The 18,450-nt window shown below is 39.7% G+C and overlaps 1 protein-coding gene across 48 annotated transcripts in view; it reads right to left on the bottom strand.

Annotated features, from left to right (window-relative positions):
- The window catches only part of slo (calcium-activated potassium channel slo), a 1,069,848-nt gene that overhangs the window by 262,177 nt on the left and 789,221 nt on the right, over positions 1–18,450 (bottom strand). For 39 of the 48 annotated variants that reach the window (XM_071687050.1, XM_071687052.1, XM_071687045.1 and 36 more), the window contains one exon: positions 12,559–12,700. In XM_071687050.1, coding sequence (XP_071543151.1) covers positions 12,559–12,700 — 142 coding nt within the window. The remainder of the gene's footprint in view (positions 1–12,558; positions 12,701–18,450) is intronic. The other 9 variants (XM_071687054.1, XM_071687082.1, XM_071687079.1 and 6 more) reach the window with 1 other exon arrangement.

Below are 18,450 nucleotides of genomic sequence, written 5' to 3'. Positions count from 1 at the left end.
GCCGCAAACCTACATTCACTGAGAACCAATCACTTTCCTCTCTTCCTACACGTACACATGCCTTACATCCTCGATAAAAACTTTTCACTGCTTCTAACAACTTGCCTCCCACACCATATATTCTTAATACCTTCCACAGAGCATCTCTATCAACTCTATCATATGCCTTCTCCAGATCCATAAATGCTACATACAAATCCATTTGCTTTTCTAAGTATTTCTCACATACATTCTTCAAAGCAAACACCTGATCCACACATCCTCTACCACTTCTGAAGCCACACTGCTCTTCCCCAATCTGATGCTCTGTACATGCCTTCACCCTCTCAATCAATATCCTCCCATATAATTTCCCAGGAATACTCGACAAACTTATACCTCTGTAATTTGAGCACTCACCTTTGTCCCTTTGCCTTTGTACAATGGCACTATGCAAGCATTCCGCCAATCCTCAGGGAACTCACCATGAATTATACATACATTAAATAACCTTACCAACCAGTCAACAATACAGTCACCCCCTTTTTTAATAAATTCCACTGCAATACCATCCAAACTCGCTGACTTGCAGGCTTTCATCTTCCGCTAAGCTTTTACTACCTCTTCTCTGTTTACCAAATCATTTTCCCTAACCCTCTCACTTTGCACACCACCTCGGCCAAAACACCCTATATATCTGCCACTCTCTCTCTCTCTCTCTCTCTCTCTCTCTCTCTCTCTATATATATATATATATATATATATATATATTTTTTGTTTTGTCGCTGTCTCCCGCGTTTGCGAGGTAGCGCAAGGAAACAGACGAAAGAAATGGCCCAACCCACCCCCATACACATGTATATACATACGTCCACACACGCAAATACACATACCCACACAGCTTTCCATGGTTTACCCCAGACGCTTCACATGCCCTGATTCAATCCACTGACAGCACGTCAACCGCGGTATACCACATCGATCCAATTCACTCTATTCCTTGCCCTCCTTTCACCCTCCTGCATGTTCAGGCCCCGATCACACAAAATCTTTTTCACTCCATCTTTCCACCTCCAATTTGGTCTCCCACTTCTCCTCGTTCCCTCCACCTCCGACACATATATCCTCTTGGTCAATCTTTCCTCACTCATTCTCTCCATGTGCCCAAACCATTTCAAAACACCCTCTTCTGCTCTCTCAACCACGCTCTTTTTATTTCCACACATCTCTTTTACCCTTACGTTACTTACTCGATCAAACCACCTCACACCACACATTGTCCTCAAACATCTCATTTCCAGCACATCCATCCTCCTGCGCACAACTCTATCCATAGCCCAAGCCTCACAACCATACAACATTGTTGGAACCACTATTCCTTCAAACATACCCATTTTTGCTTTCTGAGATAATGTTCTCGACTTCCAAACATTCTTCAAGGCTCCCAGAATTTTAGCCCCCTCCCCCACCCTATGATCCACTTCCGCTTCCATGGTTCCATCCGCTGCCAGATCCACTCCCAGATATCTAAAACACTTCACTTCCTCCAGTTTTTCTCCATTCAAACTTACCTCCCAATTGACTTGACCCTCAACCCTACTGTACCTAATAACCTTGCTCTTATTCACATTTACTCTCAACTTTCTTCTTTCACACACTTTACCAAACTCAGTCACCAGCTTCTGTAGTTTCTCACATGAATCAGCCACCAGCGCTGTATCATCAGCGAACAACAACTGACTCACTTCCCAAGCTCTCTCATCCCCAACAGACTTCATACTTGCCCCTCTTTCCAAAACTCTTGCATTTACCTCCCTAACAACCCCATCCATAAACAAATTAAACAACTATATATATATATATATATATATATATATATATATATATATATATATATATATATATATATCCCTGGGGATAGGGGAGAAAGAATACTTCCCACGTATTCCCTGCGTGTCGTAGAAGGCGACTAAAAGGGGAGGGAGCGGGTGGCTGGAAATCCTCCCCTTTCTTGTTTTTTTTTTTGTTTTTTTTTTCCAAAAGAAGGAACAGAGAAGGGGGTCAGGTGAGGATATTCCCTCTAAGGCCCAGTTCTCTGTTCTTAACGCTACCTCGCTAACGCGGGAAATGGCAAATAGTATGAAAAAAAAAAAAAAAAATATATATATATATATATATATATATATATATATATATATATATATATATATATATATATATATATATATATATTCATATATATATATATATATATATATATATATATATATATATATATATATATATATATATATACATGTTCCTTCCAAAGGAAGGAACAGAAGGGGGCTGGATGAGGATGTTTCCTTAGAGGCCCAGTCCTCTGTTCTTCACGCTACCTCGCTGATGTGGGAAATGGTGAATAGTATGAAAGAAAGAAAGAATATATATATGGATGTGGAAAGGGAGCTGTAGTTTCGGTGCACTATCACATGTCAGCTTGAGACTGAGTGTGAACGAACGTGGCCTTTGTTGTCTTTTCCTAGCGCTACCTTGCACACATGAAGGGGGAGGGGGTTGTTATTTCATGTGTGGTGGGAATGAATAAAGGCAGACAGTATGAATTATGTGCATGTGTATATATGTGTATGTCTGTGTGTGTGTATGTGTGTATACATTGAGATGTATAGGTGTGTATATTTGCATGTGTGGACATGTATGTATATACATGTGTATGTGGGTGGGTTGGGTCATTCTTTTGTGTTTCCTTGCGCTACCTCAATGATGCGGGAGACAGCGACAAAGCAAAATGAAATAAATAAATAAATATATATATATATATATATATATATATATATAGGTTTGCGGCAGGGGTGTGTGATGTCTCCATGGTTGTTTAATTTGTTTATGGATGGGGTTGTTAGGGAGGTAAATGCAAGAGTCTTGGAAAGAGGGGCAAGTATGAAGTCTGTTGGGGATGAGAGAGCTTGGGAAGTGAGTCAGTTGTTGTTCGCTGATGATACAGCGCTGGTGGCGGATTCATGTGAGAAACTGCAGAAGCTGGTGACGGAGTTTGGTAAAGTGTGTGGAAGAAGAAAGTTAAGAGTAAATGTGAATAAGAGCAAGGTTATTAGGTACAGTAGGGTTGAGGGTCAAGTCAATTGGGAGGTGAGTTTGAATGGAGAAAAACTGGAGGAAGTGAAGTGTTTTGGATATCTGGGAGTGGATCTGTCAGCGGATGGAACCATGGAAGCGGAAGTGGATCATAGGGTGGGGGAGGGGGCGAAAATTTTGGGAGCCTTGAAAAATGTGTGGAAGTCGAGAACATTATCTCAGAAAGCAAAAATGGGTATGTTTGAAGGAATAGTGGTTCCAACAATGTTGTATGGTTGCGAGGCGTGGGCTATGGATAGAGTTGTTCGCAGGAGGATGGATGTGCTGGAAATGAGATGTTTGAGGACAATGTGTGGTGTGAGGTGGTTTGATCGAGTAAGTAACGTAAGGGTAAGAGAGATGTGTGGAAATAAAAAGAGCGTGGTTGAGAGAGCAGAAGAGGGTGTTTTGAAATGGTTTGGGCACATGGAGAGAATGAGTGAGGAAAGATTGACCAAGAGGATATATGTGTCGGAGGTGGAGGGAACGAGGAGAAGAGGGAGACCAAATTGGAGGTGGAAAGATGGAGTGAAAAGGATTTTGTGTGATCGGGGCCTGAACATGCAGGAGGGTGAAAGGAGGGCAAGGAATAGAGTGAATTGGAGCGATGTGGTATACAGGGGTTGACGTGCTGTCAGTGGATTGAATCAAGGCATGTGAAGCGTCCGGGGTAAACCATGGAAAGCTGTGTAGGTATGTATATTTGAGTGTGTGGACGTGTGTATGTACATGTGTATGGGGGGGTTGGGCCATTTCTTTCGTCTGTTTCCTTGCGCTACCTCGCAAACGCGGGAGACAGCGACGAGGTATAAAAAAAAAAAAAAAAAAAATATATATATATATATATATATATATATATATATATATATATATATATATCATATCATAATCATAAATATTATACTTTGTCGCTGTCTCCCGTGTTAGCGAGGTAGAGCAACGAAACAAATGAAAGAATGGCCCAATCCACCCACAAACACATGCATATACATACATGACCACACATGCACATATACATACCTATACATTTCAACATATACATATATATATACATGTTGGAAAGGATCACAATTTTGCGCGTGATCAAGATATTCCTATGAGTCCACGGGGAAAATGAAACACGAAAAGTTCCCAAGTGCACTTTCATGTAATAATCACATCATCAGGGGAGACAAAAGAGAGAAATATAACAGTCAGTTGATATACATTGAAGAGACAAAGCTAGGACACCATTTGGAAAACATGTTTATCAAATGGCGTCCTAGCTTCGTCTCTTCAATGTATATCAACTGACTGTTATATTTCTCTCTTGTGTCTCCCCTGATGATGTGATTATTACACAAAAGTGCACTTGGGAACTTTTCATGTTTCATTTTCCCCGTGGACTCATAGAAATATACATACATACACAGACATATACATATATACACATGTACATAATTCATACTTGCTGCCTTTATTCATTCCCATCACCACCCCTCCACACATGAAATGACAAACCCCTCCCCCCACAAGCATGCGAGGTAGCGCTAGGAAAAGACAACAAAGGCCACATTTGTTCACACTCAGTCTCTAGCTGTCATGTATAATTCACCAAAACCACAGCTCCCTTTCCACATCCAGGCCCCACAGAACTTTCAATGGTTTACCCCAGATGCTTCACATACCCTGGTTCAATCACTGACAGCACGTCGATCCCTGTATACCACGTCGTTCCAATTCACTCTTTTCCTTGCATGCCTTTCACCCTCCTACATGTTCAGGCCCCGATCACTCAAAATCTTTTTCACTCCATCTTTCCACCTCCAATTTGGTCTCCCACTTCTAATTGTTCCCTCCACCTCTGACATGTATATCCTCTTTGTCAATCTTTCCTCATGCATTCTCTCCATGTGACCAAACCATTTCAAAACACCCTCTTCTGCTCTCTCAACCACACTCTTTTTATTACCACACATCACTCTTACCCTTTCATTACTTACTCGATCAAACCACCTCACACCACACATTGTCCTCAAACATCTCATTTCCAACACATCCACCCCTTCTCTGCACAACTCTATCTACAGCCCACGCCTAACAACCATACAACATTGTCGGAACCACTATTCCTTGAAACATACCCAGTTTTGCTTTCCGAGATAATGTTCTCGATTTCCACACATTTTTCAACGCTCCCAAAACTTTCGCCCCACCCCCAGAATATGACTCATTTCCACTTCCATGGTTCCATCCACTGCCAAATCTACTCCCAGGTATCTAAAACACTTCATTTCCTACAGTTTTTCTCCATTCAAATGTACCTCCCAGCTAACTTGTCCCTCAATCCTACTGTACCTAATAACCTTGCCCTTATTCACATTTACTCTTAACTTTCTTCTTTCACACACTTTACCAAACTCAGTCACCAGTTTCTGCAGTTTCTCACATGAATCAGCCACCAGCACTGTATCATCAGCGAACAACAACTGACTCACTTTCCAAACTCTCTAATCCATAACAGACTACATACTTGCCCCTCTCTCCAAAATCCTGCATTCACCTCCCTAACAACCCCATCCATAATCAAATTAAACAACCACGGAGACATCACACATCCCTGCCGCAAACCAACATTCACTGAGAACCAATCACTTTCCTCTCTTCCTACTCGTACACATGCCTTATATCCTCGATAAAAACTTTTCACTGCTTCTAACAACTTGCCTCCCACACCACATATTCTTAATGCCTTCCACAGAGCACCTCTATCAACCCTATCATATGCCTTCTCCAGATCCATAAATGCTACATACAAATCCATTTGCTTTTCTAAGTATTTCTCACATACATTCTTCAGAGCAAACACCTGATCCACACATCCTCTACCACTTCTGAAACCACACTGCTCTTCCCCAATCTGATGCTTTGTACATGCTTTCACCCTCTCAATCAATACCCTCCCATAAAATTTCCCTGGAATATTCAACAAACTTAAACCTCTGTAATTTGAGCACTCACCTTTATCCCCTTTGCCTTTGTACAATGGCACTATGCAAGCATTCCGCCAATCCTCAGGCGCCTCACCATGAGTCATACATACATTAAATAACCTCACCAACCAGTCAACAACACAATCACCCCCTTTTATAATAAATTCCACTGCAATACCATCCAAACCCGCTGCCTTGCCGGCTTTCCTCTTCCGCAAAGCTTATACTACCTCTTCTCTGTTTACCAAATCATTTTCCCTAACCCTCTCACTTTGCACACCACCTCGACCAAAACAATCTATATCTGCCACTCTATCATCAAACACATTCAACAAACCTTCAAAATACTCACTCCATCTCCTCACATCACCACTTCTTGTTATCACCTCCCCATTTGCCCCCTTCACAGATGTTCCCATTTGTTCCCTTATCTTATGCACTTTATTTACCTCCTTCGAAAATACTTTTTTATTCTCCCTAAAATTTAATGATACTCTCTCACCCCAACTCTCATTTGCCCTCCTTTTCACCTCTTGCACCTTTCTCTTGACCTCCTGCCTCTTTCTTTTATACATCACCCAGTCATTTGCATTATTTTCCTGCAAAAATCATCCAAATGCCTCTCTCTTCTCATTCACTAATAATCTTCTTCATCCCACCACTCACTACCCTGTCTCATCTGCCCACCTCCCATGCTTCTCATGCCATAAGCATCTTCTGCGTAAGCCATCACTACTTTCTTAAATACATCACATTCCTCTCCCACTCCCCTTACATCCTTTGTTCTCACCTTTTTCCATTCTGTACTCAGTCTCTCCTGGCACTTCCTCACACAAGTCTCCTTCCCAAGCTCATTTACTCTCACCACTCTCTTTACCCCAACATTCATCTTTTCTGAAAACCTCTACAAATTTTCACCTTCGCCTCCACAAGATAATGATCAGACATCCCTCCAGTTGCACCTCTCAGCACATTAACCTCCAAAAGTCTCACTTTCACGCACCTATCAATTAACACGTAATCCAATAATGCTTTCTGGCCATCTCTCTTACTTACATACGTATACTCATGTGTATCTCTCTTTTTTAAACCAGGTATTCCCAATCACCAGTCCTTTTTCAGCACATAAATCTACAAGCTCTTCACCATTTCCATTTACAACACTGAACACCCCATGCACACGAATTATTCCCTCAAATGCCACATTACTCATCTTTGCATTCAAATCACCCTTCTCATGCATCAAAACTGCTAACACACTCACTCAGCTGCTCCCAAAACATTTGCCTCTCATGATCTTTCTACTCATGCCCACATGCATATGTACCAATAATCACCCATCTCTCCCCATCCACTTTCAGTTTTACTCATATCAATCTAGAGTTTACTTTCTTTCACCATTGCATACTCCCACCACTCCTGTTTCAGGAGTAGTGCTACTCTTTCTCTTGCTCTTTTCCTCTCACTAACCCCTGACTTTACTCCCAAGACATTCCCAAACCACTCTTCCCCTTTACCCTTGAGCTTCGTTTCACTCAGAGCCAGAACATCCAGGTTCCTTTCCTCAAACATACTACCTATCTCTCCTTTTTTCTCATCTTGGTTACATCCACACACATTTAAACACCTCAATTTGAGCCTTCGAAGAGGATGAGGACTCCCCGCATGACTCCTTCTTCTGTTTCCCCTTTTAGAAAGTTAAAATACAAGGAGGGGAGGGTTTCTAGCCCCCGCTCCCATCCCCTTTAGTCTAAGCCAGGTAACCCGTTTACTACCAACCCCTAGGGAAGGATGAACAGGTGGGCTGAAGGTGGACCAACTGCTGAATGATTTGAACCTTTGTGCTCAACCACGAATGGCCCTTGAAAACTTCATGGCAAGCAATTCTATCAGCTACACTATGGACAAGCTGTGCAGTATCGTTTTTAAAGACAGTTTTTAGTGTTACATGGAATAACTTTTATTACACTGTTTTTATGTTTTTTAAATATTTCCCCGTTTAGCTACTAATGATACATGATGAAATGTCTAGAGCAAAGAAGCTGTTCCTGTGCATCTTGTTATATTCTTTGGATTTGCTTCCTTCAAACTCACTAATCAATCATTCATACATATCATTAAACCTCTTACCTCTTAGTTCTCTACATCCTGATATTACATTACTTTATCTTGGGTAAAAGCAAGGAACTACCATACACACTGACCAAGAGACCAACAAAAATTAGACAGACAGATGGACAGAGAAACAGCCAGACAACATTATCTAATTTTAACCAAATATTAAAAGAGAACCACTTTTCTAATAAAATTTGCACGCATCTAGTCTCTAACATTTATGCATGCCCAATTTGTTAAAGTGAGACAAGGACTTAGACACAGGAGAACCTTCTATCCTTATGAGGCTCCTGCACTGCTTGGAAAGCTTGCCATGTCCACTACACAGGACCATAGGTCATAAATTTTGTTGAGATGTTATGTATGCATCTGTATAAAGAGTGCAGGGCAACTGTTTAGTAAATGCTCTGTGTTTTTTTTTTATAGTAGATGCATCTTGGACATGAAGAGTCTTGGTATATGCTGAAAAGGTGTTTTGTAGGGTCACAGTATTAGCTAAATATCTCTTAATATGAACAAAAGTTAGAATAAACCTTAAATGCCAGGAAAACAGATGGTAGTGACAAATGGTGCAGTAGCTCAGTGATGTAGTCATGAAATCATAAACTGTCACTTCAGTGAGAACTAAACTTGTCAAGTGACATCAGGACTGAGAACCACTTGTTGTGACCAAATGAGTAAATGCCTAGTCACAATTCCAGAAAATAATGAGAACAAAGTTCTCATTGGTCTCAATATGAAAGTTTGAATGATGACCAACAGAAAATAGAGAAAAGAAAGTGTTTTTCTTGAGAAAAGATTCAGCTACCATGACGCTATAACACAGGATAAGCCAAGCCCTAGGGTCAGCAACTGGCCACTTCTCTGTCTCTCTCAACCAATATTAGGTACTTTTATAAGATCACTGTAAAATATATTCTTGATAAATTGTACTTTCTTGTTTGATGAATATACTTCAAGATGGACCCTGCTCTGCCCCAACTGGGGTCAAACCAAGTTTAAAGTTTGCATATGAACAATCAAATTTTTTAAAAGTCTGCATTTACATGCTGGACTTTCTATCTATATCTCTGCCACCTGTCCCAACTAGAACTACCTCAGAGGGATGGCCATGGCAACAGAGTCTCCTTAACTAAAGAACTCCAGAGCCACTTCTTAGCCTTTAGTGCCTCACCCTTAACAGGGCAAGTCTAGTATAGTGGTTGCAGAGGCTCATATCTAAAATATTTATCTACTAATATTTCAATGGTATTTTGAAAGGTGAAATATAAAGGTTCATGTTAAAATTATGGAAATCTACCTCAAAATTTTCAAATAAATAACCTGCAAATATAACTCCATTTCATCAGCAGTGTTCATGTACGTTCTTTTAGCTTTCAGCACTAACACTTCCTTCATCAACAAACTTGGAAAATTTGATAATGTAGCCTTCAGTACCTCAAAGTCAGTAGAAAGTCTCTATCATAAACTTCTAACATTCATATGCCATATCTAAATCTAGTTGACTATTTTTGAGAATATTCGTGTGGTTTTTCCATTTGTCGTTCGTCATGGAACATCTTGGTCTGCTCAATCAACACTGGCACAGAGAAAGCCACCGCTTCAGTCCCAAACTGAAAAAACCACCCACATGAAGGCTGATCTATATTATTGATTTTTGCGTGACACAAAAATTTAAGGTTGGGCATATTATTGTCTGAAAAAAAATGCAAAGAAAAATTTCAATTTTTTTCTTTTGGTCTCTTGGTGTCATGAATTATTCAAGTACCAATGCCACAATTGTCAATGTGCCCTTTTAGGATGTACCATCCTCAAGTTTCTGTAATGATTCAACTTTCTTTGCAATCTATAGTGGTCTGTGTACATTTTCCAACAGACAAATACTGAGGGATGCTTGCCTGTCTTCTCTGAAGACATTTTGATTGCATACGATGGGCAAAAATCACAGATAAAGTGGAAGTCAGGCCCTCAAATTGGTGAAATATACTACTGTAAGCATTGGCATCTGGAGCATCAAACATATGAGGCAGCCACTCCAGAAGTTAACATTCTTATTTTTTTTGAGAACTGGTCTTGCATCATTAGCTCAGAGGTATCATCAGTAAAACAGCCAATTTTTTTTGTGAAACCAGATTTTCATGTCCCACATTTGCAGGAGTGCACCTGCACTATGTGTTACCCATTTCCCATACTTGGATTTATGCTTATAGTCTAAAATCAACACTTTGACATAATGATAACAAAGCCCTTGACACTCAAAACACTTTCATATATGAATTAGTGATGAATGCATGACCACTGCCTTTGAAAATTCACAAAAGATCCATTTATTTGTCAGTGGGTTGTTTTATGATGATTTAAATGATATGCATGATGTTTCCCACTCCCTGTATAAGCAGTGCGTCCATGTGTGTGTTGTGAATTGGAAGATGACCAAACCTTATCACAAAGTACCCAATTTCCTTAACCATCTCTCTCTCTCTCTCTCTCTCTCTCTCTCTCTCTCTCTCTCTCTCTCTCTCTCTCTCTCTCTCTCACTCAGCTTTCAGTGTTCAGTTTATATAACAATATGGAATAATCACTAACAAACAAGCATATATAAAAATAAATATAATTCATTACTAAAAATAGTAACACATATCAGAAAAAATGAAAACATTTATGGGTTACTAAGCGACACCGGCGACCACCCATTTCACCTTCAATGTGGGTCCAGGGGGCCATGCTGGGTTCGCTAAAGTGTTAGATGAAGAAATAATATGTAACAATTCATACCTTGGTGTCTCAGAACTGTACTTTAACCCTCTCACTATGGCAGTTCTAATATCCAGTTTACACTGTGTGTGCAAGAGGTTCTAAAATATTCCAAAAAATATATCTGTAATTTTGTTTGCTGGATTAACTAGAAAATAATTTTCTAAATGAAATGATATATTGCACAACTCAACCTGGTGAAATTTCCATATCCGCAATGCATCTTTAAAAGTTATGCTACTCTACTGCCAGGGGTATGGGATATGCCATGAGTACTGTAAAGCATATGTAGTTAGATGTAAAAATAGTATTGAATTTTTTTTATCACAAACTAATTTGATTACAGTACTAAAGGTCTCCATCACTAGTACCTATCATATTGTTAATGTGTCAGACTCACAAATTACCATGTAATGAAAAAGCAAAGAGCTTGTATGGGCCTTCTTGACACTTCCACATAAACTGACCAGTGTATAGGAGAAATTTAGGCTGCAGCATCTAGAAACAATGAATGAGATACCACTATAAGCATTAATTGCTTTATATTTCATCTTCATGGAAAAGCAGGGATCCCAGAATTATGATTATATATACCCCAGCAGCAGTGAGCAGAAAGTAAATACTATGAAGTAGATGCACCAGCCGCAGTGAATGGGTCAAGTACATTACTATCATCTGTATGTGCCTAAAACATGATCTCTTTAAAAAAAAAGTTTCAGTACATGAAAAGATGGTTTATCTGTAACTTTACCTGAAATGTATTGTCTTACATAGGCCTCACTAAATGAACTTAAAAACTAATACTGTAACAATAAAAAGCACATTTACAATTTGTGGAAGACAGAAACTGTATCATCATTACTGTATAATAATTGTAAGGATTACTGTCTTTAGATCTTTGCACCCTCCCATTACACAAATTTATCTAGGATTCCTAATCTGAGGCAATTCTGAAGACAACTAAGCCATATTACAGTGAACCACCTGTTCTGTACATCTATAAGGAAAGTAAGGAGAAGGAAAGCAGATACTTTACTTCTTGACCTCCATTGTAGGATACACTCAGGTAACCACACTTGTAGTGTTATCTTCACAACATCTCTATAGTAAATGTTGTGTAAGTACACAAAATGCAGCTAAACTTTGAGCACATATTTGTTACTTATAATCAGAGGTTCTTGATATTACATTTGATGTATAATATTTCAGATTTTAAAATTCAAGAAGCAAGTCACTAACTTTGCCTTAAATAAGAGTAAATATACCAAGAGCTTTGAACATGATATATGAAACTGATAATTGCACATCTTACAGATGAATGAACAGCAGTTCAGAAGTTAACTGCCTGAGGCTGAAAAACACTTTAGTCTTGAAATGTAAAGTTTACACACACTAGTATTCAATGCGAAAAGATCCAGTCAGTTGCACTCTATTAGATTTAGGACAGAGTAATTTGTCAAGGAAGTAAAACAATGAATCTGCAGGAACAAACAGATCTGACTTTTATCACAAGCCTGAGACTTTATCAACTAACAAATTACAATGTTTTCTATATATATATAGAAATATTGATCACTAGAGTGCAATGTCTGATTTTCATAAATACCTGTCCTGCTGAGGCACTGACCGATTGTAACCCTGACTTGGAGAAGTGAGAGCATCTGCTGGCCGGCCACCATTCTTTTTAACTGCTGCTAGAGTCTTGGCTGCATTTACCAGTGGCTGCCCACTACTGTTTTGGTTTGCGACTGCAGAAAAGGAACATGAGATGGAAATATTAGGACTTTGTTTTTAACATAACCTTATGAATTATGCTAAGCCATTTTTACATTTCAAGAATATAGGCTAAATGAACTGTAATGTCATACATTAGAGAGTCTAGACTAAAAATGATCTGAGCACCTGACATTTGACAACAGCAGGTAAAGCAAAAAGAAACCATGAAAGACTGGGATCAAATGTAAATTCTAGAGAGGACAGATGAATCTAATAAAAGAAAATCTAAATCAACAAAATAATAATGCACAGAAAGCTGCTGAAATATTGTGATTGCATGAAGTAAACCATGGGTAGAAAGAGATTCACATTTTCACAAGAACAGATAGTATGGGCCTCACAATCTGCAACCATAACGTTGAATACACTGTGTTATTTACTAACAGAGCACTTTATCGGTTCATATAACTTACATTCTTGACCCAGAATCCCCTTATATGGGTTACCACAGCACTCAGAAAGCTAGTCATTATTATCAATGGGGCCACAGGTACTGTTTTGTGTGTATTTGTTGGGTAAATGCAAAGTAATTGAGGAGTGAAAGTTAAGTAGTGTCTTCAATGTGCAAGTTGCATCTGGGAATAACAGGTCTTGTGATATGTTGAATCAACTTTTGTTTTGATGGAGAAATGTTTGGTCTTCAAAACACAAATGAGAAAGCACAAATTATGTATGCCTAGGAAACGTAATTTCAGATGTAGTGGAACTTAAAATGGATTCAGGAGGATGGTTGTTTAGTGCTTGTCGAGGCTTGTATATGTTTAGTCAATGCTGTCTCTGTTGAGGAGGGGAGAATCTTTTGGTTAACATTCCTAAAATGTGAAGCAGGGATAACTTTTACTTCCTACTTGGGGATTTGCGCTTGGCAGAGTTGTAAAATAACAAATTATAAATAATTCTTTTCTAGACTTAATCAACTATTACAAGGATATAACTTTTAAAATGTATGTGAGGAATACTTAGAAAAGCAAATGGATTTGTATGTAGCATTTATGGATCTGGAGAAGGCATATGATAGAGTTGATAGAGATGCTCTGTGGAAGGTATTAAGAATATATGGTGTGAGAGGTAAGTTGTTAGAAGCAGTGAAAAGTTTTTATCGAGGATGTAAGGCATGTGTACGTGTAGGAAGAGAGGAAAGTGATTAGTTCTCATTGAATGTTGGTTTGTGGTATGTGTGCTTGATGTCTCCATGGTTGTTTAATTTGTTTATGGATGGGGTTGTTAGGGAGGTGAATGCAAGAGTTTTGGAAAGAGGGGAGAATATGCAGTCTGTTGTGGATGAGAGATCTTGGTAAGAGAGTCAGTTGTTGTTCACTGATGATACAGCGTGGGTGACTGATTCGTGTAAGAAACTGCAGAAGCTGGTGACTGATTTTGGTAAAGTGTGTGGAAGAAGAAAGCTGAGAGTAAATGTGAATAAGAGCAAGGTTATTAGGTACAGTAGGGTTGAGGGACAAGTTAACTGGGAGGTACGTTTGAATGGAGAAAAACTGGAGGAGGTGAAGTGTTTTAGATACCTGGGAGTGGATTTGGCAGCGGATGGAACCATGGAAGCGGAAGTGAATCATAGGGTGGGGGACGGGGCAAAAGTTCTGGGAGCGTTGAAAAATGTGTGGAAGTCGAGAACATTATCTCAGAAAGCAAAAATGGGTATGTGTGAAGGAATAGTGGTTCCAACAATGTTATATGGCTGCGAGACATGGGCTATAGATAGAATTGTGCAGAAGGTGGATGTGCTGGAAATGACATGTTTGAGGAGAATATGTGCTGTGAGGTGGTTTGATCGAGTAAGTAATGAAAGGGTAAGAGAGATGTGTGATAATAAAAAGAGTGTGGTTGAGAGAGCAGAAGAGGGTGTTTTGAAATGGTTTGGTCACATGGAGAGAATGAGTGAGGAAAGATTGACCAAGAGGATATATGTGTCAGAGGTGGAGGGAACGAGAAGTGGGAGACCAAATAGGAGGTGGAAAGATTGAGTGAAAAAGATTTTGTGTGATCGGGGCCTGAACATGCAGGAGGGTGGAAGGAGGGCAAGGAATAGAGTGAATTGGATTGATGTGGTATACCGGGGTTGACGTGCTATCAGTCGATTGAATCAGGGCATGTGAAGCGTCTGGGGTGAACCATGGAAAGCTGTGTAGGTATGTATATTTGCGTGTGTGGACGTATGTATATACATGTGTATGAGGATGTGTTGGGCCATTTCTTTCGTCTGTTTCCTTGCGCTACCTCGCAAACGCGGGAGACAGCAAAAAAAAAAAATCATATATATATATATCTATTCATTTATACTTTGTCGCTGTCTCCCGCGTTAGCGAGGTAGCACAAGGAAACAGACGAAAGAATGGCCCAACCCACCCTCATGCACATGCATATACATACACGTCCACACACGCAAATGTACATACCTGTACATCTCAATGTATACCTCACCTCACCATGAGTCATACATACATTAAATAACCTTACCAACCAGTCAATAATACAGTCACCCCCTTTTTTAATAAATTCCACTGCAATACCATCCAAACCTGCTGCCTTGCCGGCTTTCATCTTCCGCAAAGCTTTTACTACCTCTTCTCTGTTTACCAAATCATTTTCCCTAACCCTCTCACTTTGCACACCACCTCGACCAAAACACCCTATATCTGCCACTCTATCATCAAACACATTCAACAAACCTTCAAAATACTCACTCCATCTCCTTCTCACATCACCACTACTTGTTATCACCTCCCCATTTGCGCCCTTCATTGAAGTTCCCATTTGCTCCCTTGTCTTACGCACTTTATTTACCTCCTTCCAGAACATCATATATATATATATATATATATATATATATATATATATATATATATATACATATATATCTTTTCTTTTAAACTATTCGCCATTTCCCGCGTTAGCGAGGTAGCGTTAAGAACTGAGGACTGGGCCTTTTTTGGAATATCCTCACCTGGTCCCCTCTATTCCTTCTTTTGGAAAATTAAAAAAAACGAGAGGGGAGGATTTCCAGCCCCCCGCTCCCTCCCCTTTTAGTCGCCTTCTACGACACGCAGGAAATAGGTGGGAAGTATTCTTAATCCCCTATCCCCAGGGATAATATATATATATTTTTTTTTTTTTTATACTTTGTCGCTGTCTCCCGCGTTTGCGAGGTAGCGCAAGGAAACAGACGAAAGAAATGGCCCACCCCCCCATACACATATACATACACACGTCCACACACGCAAATATACATACCTACACAGCTTTCCATGGTTTACCCCAGACGCTTCACATGCCTTGATTCAATCCACTGACAGCACGTCAACCCCGGTATACCACATCGCTCCAATTCACTCTATTCCTTGCCCTCCTTTCACCCTCCTGCATGTTCAGGCCCCGATCACACAAAATCTTTTTCACTCCATCTTTCCACCTCCAATTTGGTCTCCCTCTTCTCCTCGTTCCCTCCACCTCCGACACATATATCCTCTTGGTCAATCTTTCCTCACTCATTCTCTCCATGTGCCCAAACCATTTCAAAACACCCTCTTCTGCTCTCTCAACCACGCTCTTTTTATTTCCACACATCTCTCTTACCCTTACGTTACTTACTCGATCAAACCACCTCACACCACACATTGTCCTCAAACATCTCATTTCCAGCACATCCATCCTCCTGCGCACAACTCTATCCATAGCCCACGCCTCGCAACCATACAACATTGTTGGAACCACTATTCCATCAAACATACCCATTTTTGCTTTCCGAGATAATGTTCTCGACTTCCACACATTTTTCAAGGCTCCCAAAATTTTCGCCCCCTCCCCCACCCTATGATCCACTTCCGCTTCCATGGTTCCATCCGCTGACAGATCCACTCCCAGATATCTAAAACACTTCACTTCCTCCAGTTTTTCTCCATTCAAACTCACCTCCCAATTGACTTGACCCTCAACCCTACTGTACCTAATAACCTTGCTCTTATTCACATTTACTCTTAACTTTCTTCTTCCACACACTTTACCAAACTCAGTCACCAGCTTCTGCAGTTTCTCACATGAATCAGCCACCAGCGCTGTATCATCAGCGAACAACAACTGACTCACTTCCCAAGCTCTCTCATCCCCAACAGACTTCATACTTGCCCCTCTTTCCAGGACTCTTGCATTTACCTCCCTAACAACCCCACCCATAAACAAATTAAACAACCATGGAGACATCACACACCCCTGCCGCAAACCTACATTCACTGAGAACCAATCACTTTCCTCTCTTCCTACACGTACACATGCCTTACATCCTCGATAAAAACTTTTCATTGCTTCTAACAACTTGCCTCCCACACCATATATTCTTAATACCTTCCACAGAGCATCTCTATCAACTCTATCATATGCCTTCTCCAGATCCATAAATGCTACATACAAATCCATTTGCTTTTCTAAGTATTTCTCACATACATTCTTCAAAGCAAACACCTGATCCACACATCCTCTACCACTTCTGAAACCGCACTGCTCTTCCCCAATCTGATGCTCTGTACATGCCTTCACCCTCTCAATCAATACCCTCCCATATAATTTACCAGGAATACTCAACAAACTTATACCTCTGTAATTTGAGCACTCACTCTTATCCCCTTTGCCTTTGTACAATGGCACTATGCACGCATTCCGCCAATCCTCAGGCACCTCACCATGAGTCATACATACATTAAATAACCTTACCAACCAGTCAACAATACAGTCACCCCCTTTTTTAATAAATTCCACTGCAATACCATCCAAACCTGCTGCCTTGCCGGCTTTCATCTTCCGCAGAGCTTTTACTACCTCTTCTCTGTTTACCAAATCATTTTCCCTAACCCTCTCACTTTGCACACCACCTCGACCAAAACACCCTATATCTGCCACTCTGTCATCAGACACATTCAACAAACCTTCAAAATACTCATTCCATCTCCTTCTCACATCACCACTACTTGTTATCACCTCCCCATTTACGCCCTTCACTGAAGTTCCCATTTGCTCCCTTGTCTTACGCACCCTATTTACCTCCTTCCAGAAAATCTTTTTATTCTCCCTAAAATAATATATATATATATATATATATATATATATATATATATATATATATATATATATATATATACTGTATATATATTATCCCTGGGGATAGGGGAGAAAGAATACTTCCCACGTATTCCCTGCGTGTCGTAGAAGGCGACTAAAAGGGAAGGGAGCGGGAGGCTGGAAATCCTCCCTTCATTTTTTTTTTTTTTTCCAAAAGAAGAAACAGAGAAAGGGGCCAGGTGAGGATATTCCCTCAAAGGCCCAGTCCTCATCCTCTGTTCTTAGTGCTACCTCGCTAATGCGGGAAATGGCGATTAGTACAAAAAAAAAAAAAAAAAAATATATATATATATATATATATATATATATATATATATATATATATATGTATATATATATATATATATATATATATATATATATATATATATATATATATATGTATATATATATATATATATATATATATATATATATATATATATATATATATATATATATTTTTTTTTTTTTTGCCGCTGTCTCCCGCGTTTGCGAGGTGAAGGAAACAGACGAAAGAAATGGCCCAACCCACCCCCATACACATGTAAATATATACGTCCACACACGCAAGTATACATACCTACACCGCTTTCCATGGTTTACCCCAGACGCTTCA

This window comes from Panulirus ornatus, chromosome 43 (genome assembly GCF_036320965.1).
Source record: "Panulirus ornatus isolate Po-2019 chromosome 43, ASM3632096v1, whole genome shotgun sequence".
NCBI classification, from domain to species: Eukaryota; Metazoa; Arthropoda; class Malacostraca; order Decapoda; family Palinuridae; genus Panulirus; species Panulirus ornatus.
The sequence above is the reverse complement of the archived record's forward strand: the minus strand, read 5'-3'. Positions and strand labels throughout refer to the sequence as shown.